We start from the raw sequence: 15,971 nt of genomic DNA, 5'->3' as shown, positions 1-15,971 counted from the left end.
GGTGAATTGTAAATGTTCAGTTTTAAGTCATTGTTTGATGGTTCAGTAGTATTCAGATTTAGAGGGTGGTAGTCAACGTTTGTTTTTGAGGGTGATTTATTATAAATGTCAATTTTAAACAGTGTTTTATGCTAAATGATATATGTGGCTGCTTGATTTTGAAATATTCTGGTTTTTAATAGTAAATATTAACATTTAATGGGGAATGGTGGTGTTTCAAGAGTATGATGTTTGGGTGAATAGGTCAAATCATAAATGTTTATTTTAGTGTACTCAGTAACATTGTTAAATCTTATTTAAATATATATTTACATGTAATTACAGTTATATCAGTAAAATATCTGTACAATGGAGGTTTGTTTGATAATGAATAATTATAAATATGAAAGATGATAATGTATTAATATTATGGAAATGTGATGTATGTGTGTTGTCAGATGGTCAGCGGCCTACATGCGTGAATGGCAAGGGTTCATGTGTTATCACCGGTTGGCCTCTGCTCAGACATCAGTTCCTGGCATTGTTTATAAAGCGATTTCACCATGCAAGGAGAAGCAGAAAAGGAATCATTGCTCAGGTAACATACACAATAATAGCATAAAACCAATTCAGCAGATTTTTTCACATATAGCTATCATCCATGGCTTGTCTCTTGGGAAAAACTGCTCCATTGTCCTTCTTCCCTATGCTGCATTAGTTTTACTGCCATTCTCTTTCCTTCTTGTGTTATAATTAATCAACCTCAGACTCAGAAGCTCTTCACACATTAGCATGACCATGGATCTGCTCGATCCATCAGCCGAGAAGAGTGAAAAAGAAATATTTGGAAAGGGAGGAAGGAAGTATTGCACACAAGAAGGGAGAGTGATGGAGTGAAAGGAGAGTAGGGGGAAATTAATGATGGGTGGATCAGTGGATGTGACATCGACACTGGTTTAAAGTGGTTAATCAAGCCCTTTTATTACAACACAGGCGAAACAAACAACCCTGCCACAAGTGCCACAAGGAGCAAGATAAAGAAAGGCAAAAACAGAGGACTAGAATCCAAGAGAGAGATGAAAAATTAGGATGCTTCAGAGACAAAAAAGAGACAGAAAGAGATGTTCACACTTGGGCTTTTTCAGACCCAAGGCCATTTGCACTGAGAGTTGTGTACATTTAGTTGAATATAAGAGCTGGTTTCAAAGATAGATGTGATCTAGGGAAGCACTCTTGTTAAGACGAAAAAGAGTATTTCTAAATATATAGATCAACTACAACTAAAAACTTGAAAGCTAGCAGCTTTGACAGAATTGATTTAACCAAACCCTTAAGTTTTTTTTTCACTTTTCCCTCATGTTTATATAAGTTTCCTCTGAGTCTTCCAGTTTCTTCTCAAATCCGAAAAACATGCTAGTTGGTGAAATGGCTAGTCATATATTGTTGTGCTACCTACTTGCCTTGCACCCAGTGTTTCTTGGATAGGCTCGGGTTCCTCCACAACCCTGACCAGAAATAAACATTGTTATTAGAGAATGGATGATTGATGTTACATGTTTTTTGTAAAAACAATTCCAAGTTTAATGACATAAACCTATAAAACTATCCAGACCATCCATTTTAAAACCCTCTTAAAGAAAGGAAGATAGACCATTGTGGGCGTGAGTGTACTCTGAGCCAACAGTCTGTAGAGCATCATTAATGAAATGCTGACACCCGGGAACACAAACAGTTCTTTTTGCAGCCTGAGAGCTCTCTGTGTTACCTCTAATTAAAGGACAAATGTCTTATCACTGTGTTCGCTTTTTTGTTTGGGTGTGGGTGTTTCCATCAGGTGGTCCTCCCAGCGCTGTTTGTGTGTCTGTCTCTGATTTTCTCTTTGATTGTCCCACCCTTTGTTGAGTACCCCAGTCTGGAACTGCAACCCTGGATGTATGGAAAACCACAGAACACTTTCTACAGGTACAGACACACTCACTGATCAGGAAATATTTCAAAGGCAATGCTTAACAAAACTCTCCTGTGTGCATATTCAGTGCTCCAGAAGTCTAGAAGTCTAACCCGTAAACCACTTGTGCAATATTTACTCAATCTGGCCCCTCCAGCTAGACTGCTAGTCGAAGCAAACGTGTGTAGGGGTTTTATTGCACTATTTATCAAGTCTGTTGCTCCGTCTGTAAGGTAAGAGTGTCTGTGTGTGCAAAAGAGAGAGCAGCAGGGACTAGCGAGATTAGCAGTATAGAAGCCTGATTTGTTTGACTCTGATGAAAGCCCTGATTCAGCTGTGTGTGTCTTTGTTTGTGTGTGTATGTTATAGTGCTGACAGGATGGATGTGGACGAGGCAATGAGGGTAAAACGTGCTCTCCTTTCTGAACCAGGCTTTGGCACCCGCTGTATGGATGGCAACCCAATACCGTGAGTTCTGCCTCATTGTGTGTATGGATGTACCAAAGTTTTAAAAGTGTCTCCCAAGAGTTTCATCAACAGTGAGTTTTATCAGTAGTGAATGTCACACAGCACATTCAAATCCTCCAGTTTTATATTTACATTTACATTTCTATTTATGGCATTTGCCAGACGCCCTTATACAACTTACAACCGAGCAGTTGGCAGCATTGGCAGTTTAATGGTGCTGGGATTTGAACTTGTGACCTTTCAATGCTTTAACCACTGAGCTATCCCCTCCCCATACATTTGTCATTCATTAAATATGGTTTAATTAACAATGGGCAATGTTGGTGCCACACAGCCTTAAGTTCTGGATACATCCTGCCCATGTTCTCCTCAGATTAGAAGGCGATTAGCTACTTTAAATTGTCTTTTAATGTGAGTATGTTTACTTTGGATCTGTTTTTTGGCTCTACCACTTCATATGTTGGTCCTTTCAAGATTTCCTCAGGATCTACCATGATGCATTTTATTTACACAGGAACTTAAATTGTGTACTAGGTACCAGAGGGCTAAACTGTTTGTGCCATTGGTGTAATTCTCTTATACAGTTGGTCCCTGACTCAAGATGGAAATGCATATCTATGACCTGAACGTAACTTGAAAATATCAGGTGTAAGCTATACAAATGTACCAAATAAAAGATTGCTAATACAATTTAGCAAAACAGAGCAATTTACAGTATTGTACTGTATAAACTATACAATATACACGTATGTGGCAGTGGGCGCATGGACCAACGCCGTTTAGTGAGTGGAGGGCGGAGCGTACACTCCTCCATTTGCCTGCTGCGCAAAATTTTAAATAGTTTTACAATTTTGTCAATAAGATAAAAAAACTGGGGACCCTCTGTATTCCACACAAATAACCTGGTCATAAAAGTAACACATACAATGCATAATTTCCCATTTTGTATGTTTAAATTTACATTTATGGTATTTGGCAGACCCACCTTTGAGGAAACAGAGGCAGTTTCATGGTGACAGGCTTTGAATTTACAATCTTCCCATCAGAAGTCTACCATCTCAACCACTGAGCTTTCACTTCCTTATATTTTTGAGTGTAGATGATAAAAAGGAAATCTTGCACATAAAAGGAGCGGGGAAATCAAAATTGCGGATAATTGTGATTAATTCCATTTGATATGCTAAAATTTTTAGTGTGCAATTAGAAGCAACTGAGGGTTATTTTGTCCACCTCATCAAAAGAAGTAAAAATTAACATCATTTGTGTTGCTTATAGCTTTATAGGCAGTGTTGCCAGGTGCATGGTTTTCCCACAGAAATAGACAAACTGCAAGTATAACTATGACATAATGTGTATTAAAAGCAAACCATGTAGGAGTGTAAGTTACATATTTTGTGTAAAATTGTGGCTTTTTATACTTTACAATGCTGTTTATTTAGACTATTTAATTTTTATTTCATTCTTATTCATTTCAGCCCTGTTAAAAGGCCAGGAAAACGCATATCAATTTCATGCAAAAACTGAGCAATCTAATTTTTTTGATTATTATTATAATTTTTTTTATGAATCCACTATTTACTTAGATCATTCATCTTTTTAATACTTACTACAGTGTGTATTTGCTCTAAAAGTGTTCATTTAAATAATTCTTAATTTATAATATTTTCCTTTGATTAATATTTTATTTTCAGTTAACTTTTTTTCAAAGACAAACTCAATTTTAGCACTTCACAGTAAATTTTAGATCAAATTTAATGCTGAATACAGAGTGCCTTCAACTTTTGTAGCTTTGGTGTAATGCTTTTTACCCTTTACTGAGGGTACTGAATCAATTCTGATACTTATATCAACGATTTATGTACATGTTACAGGCTTTGTTCATGTACTATTTATTTAGTTGACTCAAACTCAAGTTACTGACTTCATCTCAAAGCTTTTACAGTCCATTCAGGTACATCATGCTGTAAGCATATATCATCCTACTCAACTACCAAACTAATTTACAATGCTTTTATCATCCATTCAGGGACTTCATGCCTTCAAGCTTGTCCAATCCACTCCAGAACCTGATATACTTGATTCAGATCCCTGATTCGGTCTCAGTACTTAATTAATTCGGGCATCTGACTCCAACTTCATGTTTGTGCCGTTAATTCAAGTGTCTGGTTTGATGATTTCTTCACATCCATGCACAGTCCATACAGGTACCTGTCTCAAATGTAATTTTCATATCATACATACAGGTACCTGATTTAGCCTTGATCTATGTAATTGTTATACAGATACCTTACTTGTACCTTACTGGTCCCTGCAGCATTAGTACATTTACCTGCCTCAGCCTTGATCCATGCACCAACCATGGCTGGCTGTTTGCTGTTGCACTATTTTTTTTAGGTCTCTGACTCATATACAATTCACTTAGTATCATCTATTTATGTACTTGAATCAGCTTCTACTACACCTACAAGTGGGACCTGATACACTTGATGCTTGTACAATCTGCAATACATATACCATGCATATACTTGATCTGTGTGCAATTTAATCAGGTACCTTACTGAATCCTGATGCTACTGTAGTACCAATTATTTAGAAATAATGTGACAGCAATTTCCAGAGCTAAATACAAATTCGAAGCACAGTAAGAGTCAAATTTACATACAGGGGACATCTCAATTTTGTACAGTATCAGGGGAGAACTGTGTTATGCACTCTTACCACTGTAAGCACACACTCCCTTGGTCTATTTAATTATACAGTACTTTGCAACCTTCTGTCACAAGCTGCATATCAGTGTGCAGGCATCATTCTCATTGGACCTCAAACATGGTACTCATTGGGGAGTTAATAATCAGTGGAGGAGCAAGATAATTAAAATATCCCGATTTTAAGCCTTGAATGAAAATTACCTTCAACAACAATGGCTAAATAATGGCATGGAGATGATGTGTAGTCTGTATACCTTGCAGTGTTAAATCACAAGTAAATCACTAGTAAAATGAGTTTCTGAAATGGTCTAATTAGACCAATTCAACTGAATGTCAGAAATTAGGCTTTAGCTCTAATTATTAGGAAATTGGCTTGTCAATATTGTACTTACTTAGCATTATCAATTACCTATTTCGGTGCTTGATTGATAATATTTAGAAATCACCAAAAAGCAAGCTGGAAGCACATACCTCAATTGATGGTGTTTTTTCTCATGCTATGAGGTAATAATCTAAGATTATCAGCAATCTAAGATTAAATTAGGTAATTAGACAAAGTACTAAAAAGCCAATTTTGTAAAAATTAAAAAGTAATTTCTGACATTTTATTTTATTGGTCTAATTAGACCCATTTCTAACATTTAATTTATCAGCAAAAATTTCTAAGAAGGTAGAAAAGTTAGATTTCTAAAAAACATACAATCTTTTTGAACTTTCCATAACATTTTAAATAGCAACAGATTCTTTTTTTTTTTTAATGTTAATATGGTAAATTGTCTATCTTGGATTTCTTGAATTTAAGTTAATGACAAAGCCTGACAAAGGTGAGCGGGATGGACCATCCCACAGCGTCACAGAGGTCTTGGAGGGACACTCCAGAGGACCAAGCCTTAGAGGCTGACACTCCAGGTTGAGTGCGCTCTGACCCCGAATGGGTCATAGCTCGTAAGAGGATCTGCTGAGGGTCTGCTTATGAGCGGGAAGGCCTCTCCTCGGAGGGCCATAGCAGATAAACAATTGCTCCGACTTTCTCAAAGGACTTGTCCTGTGGACATAACAGTTTAGTGCCCGGACCGGGCACAGTTGGTTCAATCTCTCCTGGTCTTGGGTCTGAAATAGGGGAGGATTGAATGCCTGGAGCCTGACAGGTCATGGGACAACCAAGGGCACTTTGGGAATGTAACCCACTCTACGGTGCAGGAAGGCACTGGCCATGCCTGGAGTGAACTCCAGAAAGGAGGGGGCCACAGAGAGGGCCTGTAGATCACCCACTCTCCTCATAGTGCAGATGGCCAGCAAGAACACAGTCTCAATAGACAAGTGCCTCCATGAAATCTCGGCCAGCGGCTTGAAGGGGGGGCTCAGAGGGAGCCTCCAGCACAATGGCCAGTTCCCACCCAGGCACTCTCGGTCACCTTAGCCTCCGGGTGCCACAGAGAAAGCACTGGGTCACTTCCCAGTGAAAGCCTCGACACGGGGGCGTGATACGTCGAAACAGCGGACGCGTAGACTTTAATGGTGGACAGAGACAACCCTTTTGAGAAGTGTTCCCGCAGGAACTCTAGCATGAACCAGCAAAACAGTGGACTGGGTTGAAGGAGCTTTCCCTGGGCCCACAGGAGGATCTGGCCTGTACAGGGGGCACGAGTGCAGACCTCACTGGTGGTTGATATATGAGACCACAGAGGTGATGTCCGAGCGGATCAACAAATGATGGCCGCTGAAGTCCGGGAGGAAACACTTCAGAGCCAGAAGTACAGCCAGCATCGCTAGGCAATTGGTGTGCCATAGCAGAACAGGTACCATAGACCTTGCGCAGAGCGGCCTCTCGTGACCGCTCCCCATTCTGTGAGGGAAGGCACGTAGGCATCGCCATGTGACCTTGATCGTACGGAGGGAATTGCCCTTTGGTGAGAACCCATGGGCTCTGAGTATGTACAAGAGGCCAAGTGGAATGACATTGGATGCTGCTGCCATGAACCCAAGCTAATATTAAACAATAATCAATATAGTTAAGGATGCAGATGCCCTGAAGTCTCAAGGGAGCCAGAGCCACATAGACACATTTCGTGAAGGTGCGGGGTGATAGGGCAAGGCTGAAGGGAAGGACCCAATGTTGGAACGCTTTGACCCCAAAAGCAAACGATGCCACCCGGAAACCAAGGAGTGAGCTTGCTGGAGCTGGCCATGCCCTGAAACACATTTCGTGGCGGTGCTACACGCCAGTCTGCCCCCTCTCTTTCTAGGAGATAGAGAGGCGGAGCTGCATGCTCTCATGGCAGGGGAAGAAACGGCCAAAAGGGTTGGACCTTTTGCGAGGTCCTTTAGCGAACCTCAGGAACCGGAATGCTGCTATGCCTTAGCGAGAGCGGGACCAGAAACCCCAACACACACACACACACACACACACACAAACACACACAGCATGGACAATGCAGCTCAAGTTCCTAAAAAGGAACATGGGTTGTCTTTCTTATCTTTTCTACATATGTGAATGTAATAGTGGCTAGCAGCACAGTTACATTTAATGTCTGCAAATTCTCTACAAATATGGTTCAAACAAAGAAACTAATACATATGTATCTACTGAAATATTTCTTTGAACAATCATACACGCTAGTACATTATTTCATCTGTGTTTAATTAGTGAGACTTGTAGACTATTAGGTTATAGACATGGCTACTATAATTTCTCATTTATACCTGTTACTAGTGTGAAAGCAGGAAAATAATTTATACACTACAAAAACTGTTCGTAACTAATCATTGGGGAAGTCCAACAAGGTTATAGGCCCTTTATTATTTAATCACTGTATCCTTTTCCTAGATATCATAATTAGATACTTAATTAATAGGTACCCCTACATAAAATGCTTAAATATATAAGAATTGTCATTGAGCATCAACTAACGTGAAGAAAACATTAAAGCCTATACATTACTAGGAAAATTGCAATGTTATTTGGCGCATTGTACAGGTGTTTAGAAAAAGAGAATTTTTATGTAAGCAAGGTTTTACTTCAAAGAAACATCCTCTAAATCATCCAAGCTGAAAAGGTACCAAAAGTACAGATTTGATTGTCTTTTAATATACAGAATCGCTGTTGAGTTGGAAAGACCTCAAACACACTACACAGCATAATCACACATTCCCTTTAGAGTTACACTTTCCCATAGCTTCTTGTATGTCTAAGTTTTTAGTCCATTGTGTCAGGTATTTTTCTTGTTCACAAATTCTCAGTGTCGAGTTGTCACCTGGGTAACAGATGCTCTTTCACTGACGGCTATATAAAATGATTATTTTCTTCTCAGCCGGAATTTACACCAGCAGAAAGAAAATGGATAAGATAATATTTTAATGGTTCTTAAATCAAATTGCAGATTTCAAGCGGTCATTTTGTAGATACCAGCAAGTATCCAGGACTCCTACCACATCTAAAATGACATTTCAAACATATTTGTTTAATATTAAATTAAAATATTATGTTTTGTATTTTATTGCAATCCATATTGACATATGACATATGTTTGGTCCTGGTTTGCCTGTTCCCCTTTCAGTAAATATCCATGCACCCCTTCTGGAGCGACAGACTGGTTTACTCCTTCGGTAGACCCGTATATCCTGGAGATCTTAAATAACGGAAATTGGAGTATGCGGAATCCATCTCCGGATTGCCAGTGCAGCACTCCCCAGCGCAACATCATGCTGCCAGACTGCCCTCCTGGTGCGGGAGGTTTACCACCACCTCAGGTTAGTTACAATCTTGCCACCATGGTTTTTAACAAATGCTGTTTTCTCTCTAGCTTTTCTTGCTAGGGTTCAACGCAGTGTTTCATCAGTCCATAAATTTGATTTGGCACAGGTTTCGGCCCTATTCCCTTTTCTGGTGCAAACCTTCAATTTTATCTGGGCTTGCAACCAGTACTAAGAATGCACTGGCTCATGCACGTTCCCAGTGGCTAGGGTTGGTTTCCTGCCCAGGAATCAAACCTGGGCAGTGGAGGTGAGAGCATGAGATCCTTAGCCAGTAAACCACTGGTTATCTCTCAGTTTTAAACAAAAGAAGGAACTAATTTTAACTCTCTGTAGTTAAAATATAACACCATTGAATTGAAATAAGTCTTTCGAATGTTGGTGGTTGATGGATGCTAGTATGCGCTGGCATTTCTTTAAGACCTTTTTCAAGTCCTTTGTGGTAATAATTGTGATTGTTGCTATAGAAAGATCTGTTTATTTTTTGGTTATTATTATTTTTAAGCTATTAAGATATTACCGTATTAAGATATTACGTATTAAGATATTTACCATACATATAATACATATATAAATTATATATATATATATATATATATATATATATAGTGCTCATTATTTATATCTCAGTGATCAGTTATTTTGGAATCTTCTGACACATTTGTATTAAAATCTAAAACAGTAGCTTTAATAGGAGCCGATTGTACATGATCAAAATGTTTAAGACTGCATGATATAAGTAACACGGTGAAGGTTTAATTGAGCAGATGTTTAACATTTATGAAAGGCGTGTCCAGCATCAGTGTTATGTGTCAGGAGGTTTTTCACTACAGCAATGTCTTCAGGACAGAAGACTACTCATTTGTTTGCTATAGAATAAGTTGCTTGTCCTTTGTACAGAACGTCCTACAATCTTAACACTGTGTAACACTATATGTTTAAAAAAGTACATCATTCTTCGATAAATAGGAATGAGAAAACATACTTAGGAACAAACTATGAGACTATGATCTCTTTACAATGATTTCACAATTAACAAAACATAGCATATTTCATTCAGAAGCTATGAAATGAGCTAATTTTACTTTTATTTATAATTTTACACAAATGCACCAATGATCAAAATATTAACTTAATGTATTAGTGGAGATTTACAATGTCAATCAACTGATTTAAAATTCTTTATAACATATAATGTGTTTTTTTTCTTCTTCGATTAAGATGCTTGGCTAAAGTCCCAGGTGCTTTTCCGCCGTTTATTTAATTTATTAATGCAACATCTGGAGGTCTTGACAGGAAATGTTTTCGCCATTTGTTTCAGTCACCTGAAAATATGTCGCTTTACACCAGACAATTTGTTCTGCGTATAATCAGTCTAAAATGAACACAGCAATCTATCTGGCTGCACACGGTGAGTCAGAGTCCTCAGAACCTGCACTCTGAATTACCCCGATATCATCTCATGATCAAGTCGAACACGAGACATCACACAGAATTTTTGCCGCACAGTTCGTGTCAACGCCGGCTCGGCAGGATTCTGTCAAGATAAAAAAAATTAATAAATAAATAAAATCCCAGTGACAGATCTGTCAGCCGGAAGCGTGTGCTGAACAGGCTGTAAACCTTTAGCTGCATTCGAATTTCTATGCTAATGACATCTCAAGTGTAAATGTAGTGAAGTTTCCACTCTCACTCCAAACCAGTTTATTTTTGCTTTGTTGCTTTGGCGCAAGGGAGGAGGATGTATGACTGAGTGCATGTATATATATACACACACACACACACACACAGAGTTTGACCCAGTTTGTGAGCCTAGACTTAACTCGAGTCATTGCTCTATGACGAAAGAATCTCATACCAAAACGGAAGTGAATTAAATGCTCAGCGGTTAAGGTTCTGCTCCAGTGATTGAGCTATGAGTTCAAATCCCAGGACTGCCACAGCACCACTATTGGGCTCTTGAGCAAGACCCCTCAACTGCTTTAACCTGCTCCTGGGTAAGCTGCTATTGGTTTCTGCCACATAAAAATATTGCTTCACTTCTTTATCACCATCTGGCCAGGACTGAATAAAGCCATCTTTCTTATTCCTCATGAGCATTACTGCGGATTTAATTAAGCCACACAAACACACACATACACACACACACATACACAAAGAGAAAAAAACTGTTGATTGTGGTTTGATTGCCAGGCACACGCTCATGGTAATTTAAATTATCTTGTGCTCGATAAATAATGCCTGCTAGTTTGATCAGCTTTTGCTTACTTTGATTACAGTTAATTGTCTGCGAGTGTAAGGATTCCAATTATGCTGCTCATTTAGAGAAGCCACTTGGGTCATTTTGATATGCTAAGATCTATATACACGCTTTTGCTGTATTCAGTAAGGTGTGAATTTATTCTGGTGGAGGGAGGGTGATTAATGAAAGCGAACTCTCATGTGTAGATAATTCAGCATGTACAACAGAACGGTTGTCTGTAATGATTTCTTATTTTGGACAGTTCTAAAACAGGTGCTTTGCATCCTTCTGAGAATATGCCATTCATTCATTTACATTTACAGCATCTAAATCAACACAAGTTTAATAGGTTGCCGACTTGGGAGTGGTAGCTTAGTGGATAAGGCTGTGGGTTACTGATTGGACGGTTGGGGGTTCAAATTCAGTTTTGCCAAGTTGACACCCTTTGGGGCGTTGAGCAAGGCCCTTAACCCTTTGTGCTCCAGAGGCACTGTATTGCATTGCTGGATATGCAAAGAATAATTTCCCTGTGCTGTAACATACATGTGACAAGCATAAAGCACCTATTCTTTCTTTACTTAGGATACCACCAGCCTAAACTCTATTGGGAGGAATTATAGCACACTTTTTTAATACATAAATACAGAAAACAGAAAATATGTGCTAATTGTTCTGGAAGAGGTAGGTCTTCACCTATTTTCAAACAGAGCCAGTAACTCAGCTGTTTGGACATCTAGGGCAAGTTTATTCCACCACCTCGTTTCCAAAACAGAAAAGTGTCTTGATGTACAGTATATCTACCTCTTACCCTGAGAATTCATCCATTTGTTTATTAATGAATTAATCCACTTATTTATCCATTTCATGTTATTCTTATATTTTATAGAATTTTTATCTTTAGTATTCAGTTTATCTTGGTCACAATGGATCCAGAGTCTATCAAAGGATCCTTTGCTACAATCTAGGATTACACACAGAATGAGACTCCAGTTCATCAAAAAGGCCTCACTTTTACATTCATTCCTGGTCACTGATTAGCCATAACATTATGACCACCTGCCTAATAGTGTGTTGGTCCCCCTTTTACTGCCAAAACAGTTCTGACCTGTCGCACATTAACAGCATTATCTTCTTCAGTTATCTGAGCTACAGGAGCTCGCCTGTTGGATCGGACCACACGGTACAGCCTTTGCTGCCCACATGCATCAGGGAGCTTGGCCGCCATTGACCCTGTCGCCGGTTCACCACTGTTCCATCCTTGGAGCACTTTTGATAGATACTGACCACTGCAGACTGGGAACATCCCACAAGAGCTGCAGTGTTGGAGATGCTTTGACCCAGTCGTCTAGACGTCACAATTTAGCCCTTGTCAAACTCGCTCAAATCTTACGTTGCCCATTTTTCCTGCTTCTAACACGCCAACTTGAGGACAAACGTTTACTTGCTGCCTATTAAATCCCACCCACTAACAGGTGCCATGATGAAGAGATAATCAGTGGTATTCACTTCACCGCTCATGATGTTATAATGTCATAATGTTATGCCTGGATGGTGTAAGAGACTCCTGTCTGGCTTAAAACGCACTGAGAGATAGTAGAAACCTGCTAAATGTCTAAACACCAACATAAATTAATAGAAGATGAATAGAATGCTTGTATAGAATTCTGTTTGGTCCTGAGCTCAGTTCTGAGTTTTGAGCGTTATTAATAATGCCGAGAAAAATGCCAAATGGTGTAATTGGTGACTCCAAAATCTTCTCTTAAGTCTGATGGCCTGGTGTTGCATTTTGGGTGAATTGGTTTTACTCTAGGTGTTCCTGGTATAGGCTCCGGATCCACCATGACCATGACCAGGATGGAAGCATGTAGTGAAGATGAATAAATGCAAGAACATAGCTAAATAAAAGATAAAAGGAAAGTAGAGATGCTGCTCAGGTTTGAAAATGAATTCCATATATATATATATATATATATATATATATATATATATATATATATAGCAGTCCTGCTTAAATATACCTTCTCCACTCTGGAAGTTGCATGCATGTAGCTGTGTTTGCAATTAATAAATAATTAATAAACAAAAAGAAATATGTGTGAATTAGCAGGCCTCCAAACTTCACATGCACATCTGCAACACTGTCAGGCTAGATGAGACATCTCATCAGAGACTCCATGCAGCCTAGATGGAGTAACAGAGAATGAATATTGTAGTGTAATGAGGAAATTGAGAGCAGACTGAAAAACAGAGAGGCAATGTTCATTTTCCACCATGTCTGTTCGCAGAGAAAACGATACGGTTTTGCAATCTCGCGCTATTAACGTTGCGCCGGGGTGACAGTGGGTGCTCAGATTTGGCAGACTAGCAGCCGTGATACATGTTAACACAAAGGGGGCGCGGATGCTCTTAATTACAACAACAGAGAACCAATCAACACCTTTTGCTCATATGCATAAATGAATCTCATTAATCAAGGCGAAGGACAATCGAGTCAACAAAGTAAAGTTGCAAGCTGCTTTCAAAAATTAATGTGTGTGTATGTGTACAGGAAGAAAGGGTGATGAGCCTCTTACTGATCTGTTAATTGCCAATTATGACCCTCTCTCCATCACCCTCTGTGCAAATTAGCACAGAATAATATGATGAGACGCAATTGTGTCGTCTCCTAGGCTTTACATCTCTGTTGCACTTTAGTAGTTGTTCTTCAGGTGCAGAGCAGTGGGGGTGAGCCTCGGGCGGCATGTGACACTAAAAAAATCAACAACTGTATCCCTGTCTCATTTTCTCTTTCTTTTCTCTCCTCATAGAAAACACAGAATACTACAGACACCCTGCAGGACCTCACAGGTCGAAATATGACTGATTTCTTGCTCAAGACCTATGCGAAGTCTGGAAAAATACGGTACTAGCATATCCTGACCCTATCACCAGACACAGAGACAGACAAAGAAAGACAGAAAGAAAGACAGACAGACAGACAGACAGACAGACAGACAGACAGACAGACAGACAGACAGACAGATAGACAGATAGATAGATAGATAGATAGATAGATAGATAGATAGATAGATAGATAGATAGATAGATAGATAGATAGCATCCCAAAGGCTCTACCTCTTTTCTGACCACATTCCCAACAGTTTTTATCTCTCTTTATACCATCTCTCTGACTCTCTCTCTCTCTCTCTCTCTCTCTCTCTCTCTCTCTCACCCTGCCTACCCAATCCCCCTAGGCTCTATCTTTCCTTATACCTCATTCCCCCAGGCTTTATTTCTCTTCCTGCCCCATTCCCACAGGCTTTATTTTTCTTTATACACCATTCCTACAGGTTCTGTTTCCCTCTGTACTCCATTCTTATTTTATTTTATTTCTTCCGACCCCATTCCTCTTAGAACCCCACTTCCCCTAGGCTCTATCTCTCTTCCAACACTATTCCGACAGGGTCTAGTTTTCTTCGTACCCTGTTACCCACACTTCATCCCCTTTCCCACCCCATCCTCTAGGCTCTGTCTCTCTTGCTACTTCATTCACCCAGACTATCTCGCTCTCTAACCTGTTTACACAGTGTGGCCAAGAGTATATGGACATCTTACAATAAAACTTTTTTTACATAATGTTTATTGCATGCTATAGAGTTAGAATTATGTGTTGTTGTTTTTTTGTTTTTTTTACTACAGCTTAGAGGCATAGTCAACCTTTTCCAGAATGCCAGACATATTTGGTCAGTTTAATCCATTATTAATCACTACTTTTCAGGTATGGAGGTCTCTCAATCGGCGCAATCAACTCTCAGGTCAGACTCAATGAATCCGAGATCTCTGCACTTATTTCAGACCTCAAGACTCTCTTCAACTCATCCCAGGTAAAATATCAGATCCAAACGTCAAACAAATTCCAAACTTTTCTGTTCTGTCTGCAGAGAATGCTAGTAACTGATGTAATATCATTTGAAGTAAAAAAGTGTAGGAGTGTTGTAAAACCTATTATTTTTGTCTTTTGGGAAGCAAGTGAGTGTTAAAAGATCTGGGGAATATCCACTTGTAGTGTATGGGTGAAAAAATCATGTATCACCCCTCCATCCGTCTATCCTTCCATCCATCCATCCATCCATCCATCCATCCATCCATCCAGCAATCTTATAGAAGCAAAATGCAGAGCGATAACACAGTAGTTCTCCCCAAGGCACTTTCTGCTTTCTTTATAAAACGCGATCATCGTGTGGCATAAATTAGTGATAAATGCGTTTTGACATTAATCGAATCTAAATCTCCACTAAATCTCCACTAAATCTCCGGGTTTGAGACAGCCAGTGTGTCTTGAGGCTCTTCAGCCAGAGGTCACTGAATATGTTTATGTGTTATGTATTATTCATAGGCGTGTAAAAAGTAAGAGCACCTCGATCTGACTGATTTGTGATGTCCAGTCACACACTGCACCAGCTCATGTTCATGCACCTCAGTCAGCTCCCAGAGTTCCTAGCATTAGCATTTAAATCACATGTAGCTCTGTGCGTGCGTTGGTGAGTGTGTATGTCTGTGTGTGCATGTGTGTCTATGTGTTCAGAGAACTAACGATATTAACATTTCCTTGTGTCTGTGTTTTTCTTGTCTCTTCTTCCCAGAACAACATAACGGAAAAGTTCTTCCACGACTTAGAGATGTTACTGATAGAGTTGGGAACGAAGGACAATGTAAAAGTAAGACACATCATCCTTCCACCTGTTTCTCCTCTGTGTGAGCAGATTTGAACACTTCAGTGGGGCCTTTATTGCGTTAGCCTTCACAGTGATTATAACCTAACTCGCTGCAAATGTGTCACTTTCCGTTCTGGAGATTGTAATATGTTCTGGAGATCATTGAAGAGGGTTGAGGA

The 15,971-nt window shown here is 39.4% G+C and overlaps 1 protein-coding gene across 1 annotated transcript in view; it reads left to right on the top strand.

Moving 5' to 3' along the window:
* LOC124381467 (phospholipid-transporting ATPase ABCA1) overlaps positions 1-15,971 on the top strand; it is a 175,305-nt gene that overhangs the window by 112,541 nt on the left and 46,793 nt on the right. The window contains 7 exon segments of the mRNA XM_046843110.1: positions 438-577; positions 1,814-1,941; positions 2,297-2,395; positions 8,661-8,853; positions 13,906-14,000; positions 14,856-14,961; positions 15,721-15,795. Of these exon segments, the coding sequence (XP_046699066.1) occupies positions 438-577; positions 1,814-1,941; positions 2,297-2,395; positions 8,661-8,853; positions 13,906-14,000; positions 14,856-14,961; positions 15,721-15,795 (836 nt within the window).

Source organism: Silurus meridionalis, chromosome 28 (genome assembly GCF_014805685.1).
Source record: "Silurus meridionalis isolate SWU-2019-XX chromosome 28, ASM1480568v1, whole genome shotgun sequence".
Taxonomy (NCBI): domain Eukaryota; kingdom Metazoa; phylum Chordata; class Actinopteri; order Siluriformes; family Siluridae; genus Silurus; species Silurus meridionalis.
This window is presented reverse-complemented; position numbering and strand designations above follow the sequence as displayed.